Below are 16,332 nucleotides of genomic sequence, written 5' to 3' on the forward strand. Positions count from 1 at the left end.
TGCATCACACTAGATCTCTTCATCTAAATCATTGGTACAATCTGTGAAAAGTTGGTCTCTCAGTACAAATTGCTGCAGAACTCCATGAGTCCCAATCTCTGAAGTTTTTGAAAAACAGCACATCCATTATCTCTATGGCCATAGTCACCTCTTCAAAAAAAAAATTGGGATGTGGATCATTGGGTACAGGAGATTTATTACTTTGCAGTTCCATCAATGTATCCAATACTATTTTTTAAGAAATGCTGATTTTACTGAGTTCCTCATTTATATGTAGTCCTCCATTATATCCAGAAATTTCTCTGCCTTCTGTGAAAAAAAGAAAATCAAGATTTGTTTATTTTCACTACTATTTCCTTACTCCCTAATGTTGCTTCTTTTCTCTCTATTGGTAAAACACTCCCATTAACCGTTTTCTAATCTTTTCATTTCTTTCCCATCTTTAACCACTCCTAGGCCCATTCTCTTCGAAAGACTAATTTGCCTTTACTGCTTACCTTATGAGGCCCCATGTGCCACCTAGGCACTAAGGGTTCAGACGATGATGACACTTTACCTTATGCTGGCTCCTAATTAGATAATTCTTGGGATAAAAACAAAGGAGGTAAATGAACCAAAAATGTCCTATTCATCAGTGCCATTATTTACATCATTGACATGCTCTCTGCTCAATAGGCCTGATTTTCTATATTCCTGATGTGGGAAGGAAGGAATGCTCTACTCAGCTGCATTGCTCCTAAGGGGAGGGAAGGCAATACATGTCATCAGCGGAGAAGTTGGGGATTCAAAGATGGGTCACCTTGCCTCATGAAAGCAAATGACAATCCAAGCCATGCTCTTAATTGCATTCCTTGAGTTTTCATTTCATTATTCAATCTTAAGCACTTGTGTTCATGTGGAAAATTATTGGTATGACAGAAATACGTGATGAAAACATCTGTTTAACACAATCCTAGTCCTCAAAGGGCTAACCAAAGAAAAGAGAATGAATAATTCAAGGAGGCCTGAATTCTTTTTATCAAAGGTGTGTGCATACATTTTATAACACCCACATTTCAATGTTGTCTTTCGTTAAGTGTTTTTCCCTTATTGCTTCCCCTCTTCTCCCAGGGCCCTGCACTGTTCAGACTGTTCAGAGGGTGGGCAGATGGTCTCTTCTCATCCTGCAGTTTTTGTCTCTTTATATCATCTAGTAGAACATTTTTGGATGATTCGTCGTCTCATTTATTTTCCCCTTCCTGTAGGAAAGTGTATGGCCTTGGCTGAATGATTCCTACAGATGGCAGGATGCAGATCAACTGAGGTAACTTGTGCCTGACCACTCTGTGCTTTGAGATGCAAGCACTTCATCATGTTCCCATCCTCATCTTGAACTGTGTTAAAGAATTGTGATATCTGTTTGGAGTCAGCTCAGATATTTTAGAGTAATAAAAGTTTTGGAATTATGTATCTCTTAATATGACACCAACCACCAGTTAAGGGTTAAGATCAGTGAAAGGCTACAAGAACAATACAGGTAACAGAGCCCTCAAAGTAATGATCCCTTTGAAGTGGCTAATAATCCATTAAACTCTATAAGGGATAGAATTTTTGTTGCAGTTGCTCAATTGTCTGCCCAAATTAGGATAAAATTATCTGCTCTTCACCTGTCTGCCAACCAGTTGGTAAAGTTATTGCAGACTGTCAGGAGATCCCTCAATGAGATGACTAAGTTAAATTATGTAAGGGTAGTGATCCAAGATTGAACTGGCCAATTTTTATTAGTAACTAATTGATGAGAAATGTGAAAATCTAATTTTGGCAGCTGGACCCTGAATGCAACATCATTGAAACTACAAGTGTCCAAAAAGTCACTCTCAATCATCATCAGCAAACAAGTCTAATGAGCTGCAGTGATGCCTTCATGTACGATACTCTTCCCCCAAAAGAAGAAACTGCACAATTCATTTAATACCAGCAGTTTTTTGGACAAGTATTGATCACATTGACACCCAGAAGCCAACAGCTGAACTCCAATAAATCTGCTTAGCACTTGATTTTGATGAGGACTTGATTGAAGCACAGAAAGGGCTTTATGATTTAAAAATCCAAATGAGGGGAAAATATGCTATTATTTTCATAGTTGTTACAGGACTGTGTCATTTACTGCTTTGTAGCTCCTGGTTACTTTCTTTTCTCTGATTTAAATGGAAATAAAAGGGTTGGGTATGAAAGTTTATTTAAATTGACAGTTCACTTAATCAAATTGTTGGCAAGAAAGTGACAAGTTCAATGTAATGATAAAGACAAAAATAATCAGAATAGGATGAGAGAATTAATTAGAAGAGAATGCATTATATTATCAAGAGGCAAAAAGAAAGAATTCTGTACTAATACTTTCCGATTTATGTACAGTGGTTGTGCATATGTTTATAATGCTGTTCTTAACAATGGAAATTCATTCTTTTATTATTAGGGTAAAGGAATTATTTAACAATGATTGCAAGTAAAATTATTAACTTTTTATAATCAATGTAATTACTTCATTCAAGAAAGTATTAGTGTTTGGGATGGATCAATTGGCATGGAGAGAAAGAGGAATGGAATGTAAATAGCACAGATGTTTCAGTATTTCAATGAACGTAAAGGATGTTTGTGCTATAAACTGTCAATATATTTTCATTCAAGCTATTTCTTAAACTTGACATAACTAAGATTAATGTTTTTTCAATAAGAATGCCCAAGACCACCCACCAAAACTAGGTGTACTCCACTGTGCCTCTTTAAGGTTGATGTGTTTGCCTTTGAAATCATCAGCCAGCAACAGCAGTGGAAACACTTTCATGTGACATTTAGTAGTTCTATTTTCTGCAAAGCTTTCCACTTCTTTTCTCACTCAAAATGACAGGAGCAGGTATTTCAAGCAATATTTTGTGATTCTCGTGGTAAAGAATGTAAATATTATGAAATATCATTGTAGATATTTTGATACTTATATAAATGATCTTTTAAACAGTAGCTTCAATTCTAAAACCTCACTTGGTACTATTATCTGGTTTATTGAGAGACTGCTTTCCTGGTAGTTAATAAATGTAAACTTTCTAATACATTGAAATAATCTTATTCACTACTTTCTGTACTCTTAATGCTAAAGCATGGTTACTTCCTGGTTCTTCCACTAAATTGTTAAGTGTTACTTTGTAGGTAGAGGAAGAGGCTGATTCTTACATCAGTCCTCTGTATTAGTGATTTGATATGACTACTGCCACTTTTGACAATGATAATTCAAGCCATGGTGCTATTTGAAGACTACATAAAGAATCCACTGTCAAGGGACTTTAATGATTCCACCACCTGTCCTTTTAAGGAATCAGCACAATTGATCAGATGGGTTGCTCATTGTGAAAGATACCCTACAATTTGGTTGTTGGATAATGTTTGATTTGGAAATGTCCTCCGGTACATTTGCAGTTGAAACCCATTTTAGCTTTAGCTTATACAAGTTACGTGAGTTCTTCAATGACATCTCCTCTAATGTTAGGCAGAGATATATGAAAACCCAGAGACTTGCCAGACTGCAGATTCAACAATTTGCTCCACATCTTGTTGACAATAATTAGAATATTACCAAGTCCAATTCTGAGATTTCCAGCTATTTCTGAGATGTTGCTTATATCCAAGATGAGATAGATACCCATTGAATTGATCTGCCATCTCCTTGCTTTGGACTGGACCAGTGTTCAATTTGTTAACTCTTATGTTAAATACTTATGGAGAATTTTAGCATATGTTTTTACAATTATAGCTAATTAGAACTTAACTCTAACTGTCCCTTCCTTATTAATCTTAATTTGCATCAAGTAGGAAAGTAGAGTTGAGGTAACAATCAGAGCAATATTCCCAAGAGCCATGCAAATATTTCTGAAATATTGATGTTAAATGCACCCAGGTTCTTAATGTTTGACTTCCAAGGCTATCTGCTCTCAGCACCCTTTGATAAACCTCCAACCCACTATTTATACAGTACAGTGGATTCACATAGAAAATGACCAGCACTGTACTAACTGCTTTTTGATATGTTGGCTAACTATAAAATTTGTATGCTGCTGACATGACAATGAACAAATATCTACATTGCTATATTTGAGGTTATCAAGCTTAGCCCTTTATTTTTTAGAAGCTTTTTTAGTGGCTTAAGCATCGAAGGTAATAAACAATTTCTCAATATTTCTTTCTTCTGCTGCTTGAATCACTCAAAGATCATTTGGATACTTGGCTCTGCAGATAAATAGGTTAAAATTATTTATTTTTCAATTAGTTGTTTTAGTAACAAAGTATACAAAAATATGTGAACATATGGTGTTTTGTAAATTTTGCTGGAGAAGCATCGAATTTGGAAACAGCTTGTGCCGGAGACTGTAAAGCATGTTGTGGTTTGCTGAAATTTGGCCTGCCAAAATTATGCAACAAATTATTCTATTGGAATAAGATCAGAGGTTGTAAAACTGCATCCTGAAGAACAGCATCTAGCATTTTTAGGAAATATCGTTAACTGTTAGGCCTGCTGGGTTTATTAATCTCATACTGTCTCTTATTGCTGCTGAACAGTAAATATCTGTAAATTTCCAGTAATTGCTATATTATTACACCTTTTTGGCATTTTTTTGATGAGGCTTGCTCACATCTGATCAATCCAGAGTCATTGTTTTGCAGTAACAGATGATTTCTTGCACGTAGAATGTCATGGCTTCTAAAAACTGTATTTCCCACACAGGCCAGGCCCCATATCAGTTAGATTTCTTTTGACTGAAACCAAGTTGGGATATCTAATGTATTTATTAAAAGGTTCTTAATATTAACACAGTGCAAATAATCAAATGTTTGATGTTGCCTATGTGGCTGTATGGAGTTGGCACGTTCTCACCATGGCTTTTGAGTTTTCACTGGCTTTCTTCCATATCCCAAAATTCATGTTGTTAAGAGATTCAGCTGAGTGGGAGAGAATAGTGTGTGTGTGTGTGTGTGTGTGTGTGTGTGTGTGTGTGTGTGTGTGTGTGTGTGTGTGTGTGTGTGTGTGTGTGTGTGTGTGTGTGTGTGTGTGTGTGTGTGTGTGTGTGTGTGTGTGTGTGTGTGTGTGTGTGTGTGTGTGTGTGGCGGGGGTGGGTGGCGAGCATTTGAAAGAGAATACATCCACAAAAGTTACAGGATACAGGTGGAGCAATGAGGCTGACAATACTGTGAGAGTCTGTGTAGCCTCAATGGGCTAGATTACTCTGAATTACTTTCTTCTATGTCAGAAAAGAATATGAGAAGTAAGAAAGAGCATCAAAATGCTTCAAAATTTACAATTTTCAAATTTTCTTGCGTTTGTTACGAGTAGAACTAGTAACTTTCAAGACTTCCTTTGAATTCCTTTGTTCAGGGATATGTATTTAATTACTAAATTGTAGGATCTTTTATAAAAGAATCTCTGTTCATGTGCATTTGCAATGTACTTCCAGAAATTAGCTTCTTATGGCCCTCTCTTATGGTACTCTCTCCCCTCCCACCTCAATCTACTCACTATTCATTTTCTTCATGACTTCTATTGTTTGAATGGAGGTACATATTAAAAAATAATAATTATTTGTTCAAATGTTCTATGCAAAGCCTATTCTACCTCAGTTGGTTTCTTGTACAATGGAATATCTCAGCATGAGGGCTTTACTGAAAACTGGTGAACAGCACACACCACCACCAAAGGCTTGTTACAGTTCCCTGCCTAGTCTCTTTCAATGTGTTTATTTATGGAGCTATTTCAAATTAGATGTAGTACACAAAAATACTTTGGTGCCACCTGTGTTTTCTTTATGGGCAGAGCACACAATTATCTTGCTTGTTTGATTAATAGCTTATATATAAACCCATCATGATATACATGATTTAAAACTTGTGTTTATACTGTAAAAAATGTTGAAGAAAATTGCCAATAACTGTTTTAAAATTCGTGTGGCCAAGCATTTGCAAAATATTCAGCAATTATTGCCTATTATAATACATTTTGCACTGCATGTATTTTGGATGCAGATCACACTGATAAAGGCTCTTTACATTAAAGTAAACTTTAACTATAGTACTTAGAACTCAAAGTTCTAATTTTCATGTAAAAGAATTACTACAAAATTGCAGAAATACTACTTTGCTCAAAGGTGCTGTTTTACATTCCATTAAAATTTGACTTGATGGAATAAAAAGATAAATCTGCCGAAAGGTTATATATCTCACTGTACTTCTATTTCCTTGTATCCATGTATTTTGGCAGAGATTTATGTATTGTATGGGAGCAAGAGGCCATTAACTTGAGGATCAAACCAGAAAGAGTTTATTTCCTGTGCCATTTTGTTTTGCAAGGCACAGCTCTGATTTGAATATGCCGAGGAATTAATAATGCACAGTTGGGACCAAATTATATTTGAAGCAAAACGGATTTCACAGATGCTAAAAGCAAGGCTAGAGCACTGAAGCTTCTGACAATTTATTAAGCAATCTATGACAAAACAAAATTAATGTCACTGAAGAACATTCCTTTACTTACTGAACATACGTGCCACAGTGAACAAGTGGCATTCATGATTCATGACAGTATGATGACAGTAAATTAATGATATTAAATTGACACAGTCACAGTGCATGTTGTGAGCACAGCTGGAAATAACACCAGGCCTATTTGCATGTGTGGTCCTGTAGGTGTATTTGTGAAAACATATGGGATATATTTGCAAAGACAAGAAATAGATCATTTTTGACATTGGTTTATAATACTTGGCAAAGCTAAGATTCATATTAAATAAAAATTGTCTATATTTGAGGTTCTATGATAAACAACAAATAAAATATTAATGTAATTGCCTAAGCTGTTAAACTGCCAGTTTCCAGTAACAGAAAATGTATCCTCAAGTAATGGAGTAGCTATTCCTGTTAATAATCTGAGTATATAAGTGCAAAGAAGTTAATTCAATCAGTTGTCACTGACACTTTGTAGAAAAATTTTATTGAAATTTTAATGAAACAGCAGAGAGCAAATTATTCACTGCTTAATAATTGTCTTGTGATATAAGACAAGATATGGTTTATGAAAATAAGTGTAGAACTTTTGTAGGTTTTTCTGTGGATATTGTAATCAGTTGATTTCTTATTTAAATTTACTCTGAACTTTGAATTTTATACTCCTCTAATGCCTGGTAGGCATTTTACCATGAAGAAACGAATTCTGAATAAACTCCTCTATTCAAGTTACTTTCTCAGCTTTGTAAGCAGTGCAGAAAAAAATGCAACTACAAAGATCAATTTTAAAATGTTGTATATTTGTTAAGTGTATTTATGGGTTGTGCACAATTCAGTATAGTGTTGGTCTGGTGGATTTAGCATAGCTGTGGTACACATTACAAAACAGCAGTAGCAATCAGCCGGTTAGTCCTCAGTCCTAATGCATAGAAATCAAATGGGGTGGCATGGTAGCAAAGTGATTAGCACAAGGCTGTACAGTGCCAGTGACCTGCTGCTGTCTGTAAGAACTTTCTATGTTCTCCCCATGACCGCGCGGGTTTTCTCTTGGTGCTCCAGTTTCCTCCCACGTTCCAAAGATTTACAGAGCAGTAGGTTAATTGATCACAAGGGTGTAATTGAGCAGCCAGGTCTCAATTGGGTTGGATGGACCTGTTTCCATGCTATAGCTATAAATGAATAAACAAGAAAATAATAGTACAGGTGTGCCCTCTGCTAGAGATTTTAACTTCTTTCAGAAATAGGAAGAAGATGACAGATGCTGAGTGCAAGAAAGAATTTTGACTGCAAGAGAATATCAACTTTAAGTAAAGGAATAGCCACCTAGCACAAAGCAGCTTTAACCAATGAGAATTAAACCCTGATGTGTTTAAAAGTAGATACTGGCTACTTATTTTGACTTTCTGTGATTTTAAAACTGAGCTAACAATAAATAGTGACTAGATGAACATCAAAACTGGTCAGACATTTGGTAATGTGACAGACTTTCTATTTTAAGCTCTTACATACTTCCTATTATTTAGCAAAATTGGTGGTTAAATGAAAACACTAGTAGTGTTTCCTGTAAATGTAGTTTTGCAAATCTTACTTGATGAACCTCTCAAGTCTATGATTTTCTGTCATTGAAACAATTTGGGTGAAGTCCTCAAGTCGGCACTCATTGAAGTGACAAATTCAGTCCAGTGTTAATGAATTGCGTGAATAATTGCTTTTCAATTTTTTCTTGCTTTAAATAAAGGTAATTTTTTTAAAATCCATCTGATTCTCTTGAATTTATTTGGAGAATTTCTCTTGCAACTTTATTTTGAGGAAAACAAGTACAAATAACTGAAGATATGGCCGCCAACCAATTGCATTATTTTTTTTCAGTGTTATACAACTGATTATCACTTTTTCCATAACCGAAGCACAATAATGAGCACCTCTGGATAATTACTGTCAGGAGTATATGGGATGGTGCCATTCTCAGTGCAGTGAATGTTTTTGAGCACTTTGGACTAGTTTGGTCTATATTGTCATAGGAGCATCCATTCTTAGATATTATTAAAACAAATGGATTTCTCTACTGTGCTGATGACCTACGTGAAAAGTTACCTGATTCCTGCTCTATTCCATAGTGCTTACTGATTTCGAGGAGACGCTTTTTACCCTTTCCAAACTGCATCCCCTACCTCAAGGTAGTAAAGTATTTGCCTCTTATCAAGCTTCCTCACTCCTTCTTCACCAAAGTGCTAGCCCAAAACCTTCCCTTTCCCATGCCCATCCAGACAAGAAAGCTTAAAGTGCTAGAGTCTCTGTAGGGAGCCAAATAGTCCTGATTCCAAGGACTCCTCAACTCAACAATGGAATAATGTACTGAGAGCTGATTCAGATAAGAAAGGCCAGATGGCAACATTTTCAGCCCAAATGTTGCAACTTTTAATTCACAGAATTTTGATGGGACCAGGTCAATGACTAATGACCATTTCTCATTTTCCCCAGGCCATTTGCAGATGCCAGTGAAAGCTCATTTTAGTAATCCTTAATTGTTTGGAATAAAGTAATTCATATTAGTACAAGGTTGGAAAGATGTTATATTACTTACTAATAGTCTGGGGATCTGAGCTCAAATCCCATCATGGCAGCTGTGGAGTTTAAATTCTGTTAACTAAATCTGGAGTTATAGATAATGGTGACTGTAAAGTGATTGAATTTTCACGGAAAATGCCTTTGTGTTGTGAAAGAAAGTCAGCCTTCCCCATCCTATCTGACCAGAATAAAAGGGCAGTCTGACATCCAAGGTATTGATTGCTAATTGTCTTTTGATGTGGACTAACAAACTGCTTACTATATAAGAAAACACTATGCAATTGAAAACAGTGAGGAACTTCTCCCTCTCTTCACAGTCTTCTAGAAATTCTATGTAATTTATATTATGTTAGTTATCTATACTTGTGATGCTGCTTTAAGCAAGTTTTCTTCATTGTAGCAGTACCTCACAGTATTTGTGTACGTGAATTTGACTTGAGTAGACAATAAGTAATTGTCTTCGAATGGATGCTTACAGCTTCTTAATGAATATTTGACCAATCTTACTACTTTGAAGGCAATATATTGAAAGAAAAAAGCATTGGAGAAAATTAGTTAAGTTTGTTTCATGTTATTCAACTCTGGTTTGCTTCATTTCACTGCATTTTATTCTGGACTGACAACTGGGGTATATATACACTGACTGACTGCAGCATTCTATTTGACCTTTTTACTATGCTTTAATACTAAGTAAATGGTTTAATAATTCAGTTGAAATGACACACGGATATATCACATGAATAATCTAACATTCTTGTTATAAATTTGCTTTGATGAAACTATGAAATTATAAAGATTTGTTGGGGACAAATGAAAATGGAAATCAATAAAAGTGATGGTCATTTAAGCTATCATCACCTTTACACCACCTCACAAAATTCTACCTTAAATATATTTTACAAGAGACAAATGCTGAATGTACTCCAAACTACAATCTACTCATTTGATTTTTGTTGGCTTAAAGAAGAGTTCCATAGTGGACAATTCTGTTTTCTAACCAGATAAAGTAGTTTCAAATGTGTGAATCTTGGAAAAGTCATAGCGGGATTAACAGAAAGTTACAGTAAATTACAATTCTAAATAAGGTTGCTTTTTGCAATTCTTTTCAATCATTTTCTTATGATATCATTTGCTAATTACATAATCAATATTTACATGAGAGGAGGTGTAAAGGCTGATAAAAATTCCAAATGAATAATTATTTTGTTATTGCAAACATCAGCCTGACAGGTACAAATGTGAGTAAGTACTCATGTCCGAGATTTGCTATTTGTTTCTATTTGCTCTGGTTGAATAATGTTGTGAACTATTCTTGAACTTTTCAGTTTGAAAGTAGTGATTCATTCCATGATCTTACATTGCCACTTGGAGCACACCATAAGCTATGTTCCCACAGTTTTCAACAGTGCATAATTTGTTCAACCTGCTGTAACTCCCTGTTCCACTTCTGTTTCGGGTTGAATGGTAGATGGACGGGTGGGATCCTGAAACGATCATTCAAGTCATTGATCTTTCAGCCAATATCCATGAGAACGTGTCAGGATATTACACATTAGTGCATTTAATGTTTCTGTTTAGATGACTAAACAGGCTTGGGTGAGGTGAGTTTCTGGCAAGTTTCTTCTTCATCATTCTTTGTCTGTTAGTGCATAGTTAGCACAGCAAGAATAGCTCCAAGGGCTGTATTGTGTTCTTTGTGTGATATGTGAGAATAGTGGAAGACTTTCGTCCTCCTGGAAAGCCACATCTGCACCAGATGCACTGAGCTGCAGCTCCTCAGAGAACATGTTAAGGAATTGGAGCTACAGGGAAGTAGTCACCCCTGGGTTGCAGGATGCAGATACCTAGGTGACTGTCAGAAGAGGGAAAAGAAATGGTACCAATGCAGTCTACCCTGTGGCCATTCCCCTCAATAATAAGTATTCTGGGTACTATTCGCGGGAATGACTGGGTCTCTGGCACTAGGTCTGGTGCTGTGGCTCAGAAAGGAAGGTGGGGAGGGGGTGGTAACCCAGCTTCATAATTTATCCCCCCCCACCCTTCACCTATCATATTCTAGTTTGTTCTCCTTCCCCTCCCCGTGCCTTCGTATTCTGGCTTCTTCTCCCTTCCTTTCCAGTCCTGGTGAAGGGCCTTGGCTTGAAACATTGACTGTTCATTTATTTCCATAGTTGCTGCCTGACCTGCTGAGTTCCTCCAGCATTTTGTGTGTGTTGCTCTGAAATGGACAATTTTCCCTTCCTGTTAGCCTAAGAAATGAACTTATAGCTGACCCAGAATCACCAAAAGATTACAGCCTGGAGTAAGCCAGTGTGTACTCTGTACAAAAGAAAACCAATGTCCCATACCTCTGCAATATTTTTCCATTCATTTATTGTACACCTCTACAGTACCTTGAAGAACCTTTTACCTTTTAAATATGCCAGCAGCCAAGATCAGAATTTTGTGAAATAACAACGGTGCCTTCCACTTTCTGATGGGATTCCACCAGGTGTCTGCTGTATATGGGAAATAAATCCCATTCCTGGAAATTGGATCAAGTTCACAATGGTTGGAAGGGACATCCCATTCATGCAAGAAAAATCCAGATGTAAACATATAAACCTTGCTTCTTGGGATTTTTGCCTTATAGGTAATATTTAATTCCAGAGTAGATTGGTTCCAAATAATGGTTGAATCAATTTAAAAGCATCATTCCTGGTATTATTCCATCTCAAGCAACAGGCATTGAAAGGCATATTTTAAATATAAATCTTTATGGAAAGGGTTAAAAGGCATTAAATAACATTTACTGAGGAAAAAATCCAAATCTAATAAATTGAAGATTAATTTTAGAACTTACTTCTTTTGAAACTTTCCTTAATTAGTAGTTCTCCCTCTTCTTTGCTAGATTTAAATTAGAATTGAAATATTTATTTCAGTATTTAGTTTGTTACACTGTTCTCCTCAAATTATTCTTTATCAAAACCCAAAACATGATGGAAGTTAAATTAAATACTACTCCCCACATCCCAACACCTGACAAAAATGTATTCACAATTAGCCTAAGTGCAATGCAAGACTCTGTCATCCCTGCTCAGTTTTATCATGAATCTAGCGTGCATCCAGTGAGAAGTGTTGTCCACATGATTCACAACAAGCCTTTAAGCTCTCTGCAGTGAATTATTTCTGCTTACTTGTGCCTACATTATTTTACTAACTCCAGTGTTGGTGGTTATTCATTGCCTTGGCTCTGAGCTGTAAAAAAAAACCCCATTTAACTCTCTATACCTTTCTGCTTCCCCCTCCCTTTGAATGCTCTTGAAGCTTGGCACTAGAATTCCACAATGATTTTACTGTTGTATTATTATGGACCATTTTGTTCTGCTTTGGTTGTGATTTAAGTGCAAGTGTTTATTAACTGAAAGCTTAAGCACACAGCTGCAATTATGGGTGGTGAACCAATTAAAACTATATACACTTCTTTAATCTTTTGGAGAAGAATCTTGTTAGTTTGGTACAAAGGAGCATCATGGATCAAGTTGATGCTAGTAGCTGAAACTGAAAAAAGTAATACATTTTTCATTTCACTGGGCAAATGTTTTCAGACAAATGTGGATTTGAATAAAAGAACCAGCTATCATCTTATTGAGTGACAGATAGGCCTGAGGGCCCAAATGTTTCTATTTCTTTGATTGTGTTAAAATCTTAGATTTAGAATTGCTAAAAATACTAATCAGAAGCAACCTCTGTATAGTAGTTTAGAACAGCATTCAGAAAGAATGTTTCTACTATGCAATGGAAAGAGCAGTAGACAAAAAAGAGCCTTCAACAGCATCCCCATGTAGCACTGGATATTAGAAAATAGTCCTTCGCATTAGCTTTATATAACATTCATATTCCTCAATGAGTCTCCTGACCTGATAAGGCAGATTACTCCTGTGGCTGTTCCCCACAACAACCGCTTTGGATAATGTTGGGGTGGGTGGAGTGACCTAGCACAGGAAAGCCAAAGAGGTCAACTCTCTGGCACTGAGTCTCGCTCTGTGGCTTAAAAGGGAAGGAGAAGAGGCAAGCTGCAGTGATAGGGGATTTGTTGGTTAGGTGAAGAGAAAGGAGGCTCTGTGGATAAGAATGAGATTGCCGGATGGTTTGTTCTCTCCCAGGTGCCAGCTTCAGGGCTATCTCAGATCAAGTACACAGTATTCTTAAGTGAGAGGGTGAGCAGCCAGAGGTCATGGTCCACATCGGTACCAATGTCAGGGGTAAGATGGATGACAAAGTCCTGCAAAGTGGGTTCAGGCAAAGTTAAATGACAAGACCACCAGAGCTGTGACCTCAGGATTGCTATGCATGCCACATACTAGTGAGGTCAGAAGAAAAAGGGATGATCATACAGTGTAACACATGGCTTAAGGAGCTGCTGCAGGCTGGATGCTTCGGACTTTTCGATCATTGGGCTCTCTTCCAGGGAAAGTAGGACCTGCACAAAAGGGACTAATATCCTAGTGGGAAGGTTTGCTAGTGCTGGATGGAGGAGTATAAACTAGAGTTGCAGGAGAAAGGGGACCAGAATGCCAGAAAAGATGGTGTGGTGATTGTGGAGAAAGATGTTTTAAGCCAAATAAAGTCAGGAACCAAAAGGTTGAGCATGGTGGGACTAATGCTCTGAGCTGCATATATTTCAATGCAAGAAGTATTGTAAGAAAGTCATATTAGCTTATAACAAGGAACAGCACATGGCATTATGACATTGTAGCCATTAGTGAGACGTTGTTGCTGGACTGGCAGCTGAATGTCATTTTAGACTTGATATAGTGGGAGGGATTAAAGAGGGAGGGGTGGCATTACTAGTTAGAAAAAATGTCACAGCAGTGCTCAGTCAGAACAGACTGGAGAGCTCATCTAGTAAGGCTTTATAGGTACAACTGAGGAATAAGAAAGGTATGACCAAGTTAATGAAATTCAAGTTAATGAAATTATATTATAGACCACCCAACAGTCTGTGGGATTTAGAGGAGAAAATTTGTGGAGAGATCACAGCCTGTTGCAGGAAACATAAATTTGTTATAGTAGGTGATTTTAACTTTCCACATATTAACTGGGACTCCCAAACTGTAAAAGGGCTGGGTGGGAAAGAGTTCATAATAAGTTTCCTTAATCGGTACATACAAACGTTTGTAGAAGTCCCAACTAGTGAGAGTGTGATACAGATCTCTTATTAGAGAAAGAGACATTGCAGATGGCAGAAGTTTGTGTAGGGGATTACTTTGCATCTAATAATCATAACACCATTAGTTTCAAGGTAATTATGGAAAAGGATAGGTCTGCTCATCGAGTTCAGATTCTAAATCAGAGAAAGGCCTACTCTGATGGTGTCAGAAACGATCTGGCAATAGACAATAGACAGTAGGTGCAGGAGTAGGCCATTCGGCCCTTCTAGCCAGCACTGCCATTCACTATGATCATGGCTGATCATACACAATTAGTACCCCGTTCCTGCCCTCTCCCCATATCCCTTGACACCACTATCTATAAGAGCTCTATCTAACTCTCTCTTGAATGCATCCAGAGACTTGGCCTCCACTGCCTTCTGGGGCAGAGCATTCCACATATCCACCACTCTCTGGGTGAAAAAGTTTTTCTGCATCTCTGTTCTAAATGGCCTACCCCTTATTCTTAAACTGTGGCCTCTAGTTCTGGACTCACCCATCAGCGGGAACATGCTTCCTGCCTCCAGCGTGTCCAATCCCTTAATAATCTTATATGTTTCAATCAGATCCCCTCTCATCCTTCTAAATTCCAGTGTATACAAGCCCAGTCGCTCCAATCTTTCAACATATGACAGTCCCGCCATTCCAGGAATTAAACTGTGGACTGGGACACTTTCTTTCTGGCAAAGGTGCACAGAGTTTGTATGTTCCTGTCAGAATAAAAGGCAAGGATAACAAGTTTAAGGAAGAAGGAGGAGGTGCATAGCAGGTTTAGGTAGGCAGGAATAAATAAGGTACTTGAGGAGTATAAAAAAATGCTAGAGAACACTTAGAAGAAAATCAAGAGGGCTAAAAGAAGACATGAGGTTGCTGTAGCAGATAGAGTCCTAAGAGCTTCTACAGTGGTATTAAGAACAAAAGGATAACAAGGGACAAAATTGGTCCTCTGGAAGATCAGAGTTGTAATCTATGTGTGGACTGGATCGCACATGGGAAGTTGGTCATGGAGGTTCAGTCACTTGGCATTCAAAGTGAGGTAATAAATTCGATTAGTCATTGACCTGCAGAAGAAGGCAGATAATGTTTGTAGATGGTTACCTCTCTGACTGGAGCCTGTGAGTAGTTGTGTGCCACAGGGATCGATGCTAAGTCTGTTGTTGTTTGTCATCTACATCATTGATCTGGATGATAATGTGGTAAACTGGATCAGTAGGGGATGTCGTGGACAGTGAGGAAAGCTATCAGAGCTTGCAGTGGGATATGGACCAGCTGGACTAATGGGCTGAAAAATGGCAGATAAATTGAGAAGTATGAGGTATTTCACTTGGGGATGACCAATCGAGGTAGGCTTACTCAATTAGAGGTAGGGCCCTAAGGAGTGTGGTAGAACAAAGGGATCTGGGAATACAGATTTATAATTCTTTGAATGTAACATCAGAGGTTGGTAGGGTCATAAAGAAATCTTTTGGCACATTGAGCTGCATATATCAATGTATTGGGTACAGGAGATGGAATGTTAGGTTGAAATTATACGAGGCATTGGTGAGGCCTAATTTGGAATACTCTGTACAGTTTCAGGAAAGACGTAAATAATTTTGAAAGAGTACAAAGAAAATGTTCAAGGATGTTGCTGGGAACAGTTATAGGGAAAGGTTGAATAGGATAGGACTTTATTCCCTAGAGCATAGACGATTGAGGGGAGATTTGATAGAGGTATACAAAATTATTAGGGGGGAATTAAGGCAAATACAAGAAGGTTTTTTTCCATTGAGGTTGGGTGAGACTACAACTACAGGTCATGGGTTAAGGGTAAAAGGTGATAAGGTGAAAATGAGAGAGAACTTCTTCACTTAGTGGGTGGTGAGAGTGTAGAACAAGCCACCAGTGCAAGTGGTGGATGGGTGTGATTTCAGCATTTAAGAAAAACTTGGATAGGTGTGTGGATGGGAGGGAAATAGACTGCTATGGTCAGGGTGCAGCTCAATGAGACTATGGAGATTAATGGCTTGGCACAGACTGGATGGGCTGAATGGTCTGATTCAGTGCTGTA

At 37.5% G+C, this 16,332-nt stretch overlaps 1 protein-coding gene across 2 annotated transcripts in view; it reads left to right on the top strand.

Annotated features, from left to right (window-relative positions):
* The window catches only part of cfap299 (cilia and flagella associated protein 299), a 611,126-nt gene that overhangs the window by 178,396 nt on the left and 416,398 nt on the right, over positions 1–16,332 (top strand). The window contains exon 4 of one of the 2 annotated variants that reach the window (XM_073065229.1): positions 1,245–1,303. The exons of the other annotated variant lie outside the window; for it this stretch is intronic. Within the exon in view, the coding sequence (XP_072921330.1) occupies positions 1,245–1,303 (59 nt within the window). The remainder of the gene's footprint in view (positions 1–1,244; positions 1,304–16,332) is intronic. 2 annotated transcript variants of the gene reach the window in all.

The sequence above is a fragment of the Hemitrygon akajei genome, chromosome 13, assembly GCF_048418815.1.
Source record: "Hemitrygon akajei chromosome 13, sHemAka1.3, whole genome shotgun sequence".
Lineage (NCBI taxonomy): Eukaryota > Metazoa > Chordata > Chondrichthyes > Myliobatiformes > Dasyatidae > Hemitrygon > Hemitrygon akajei.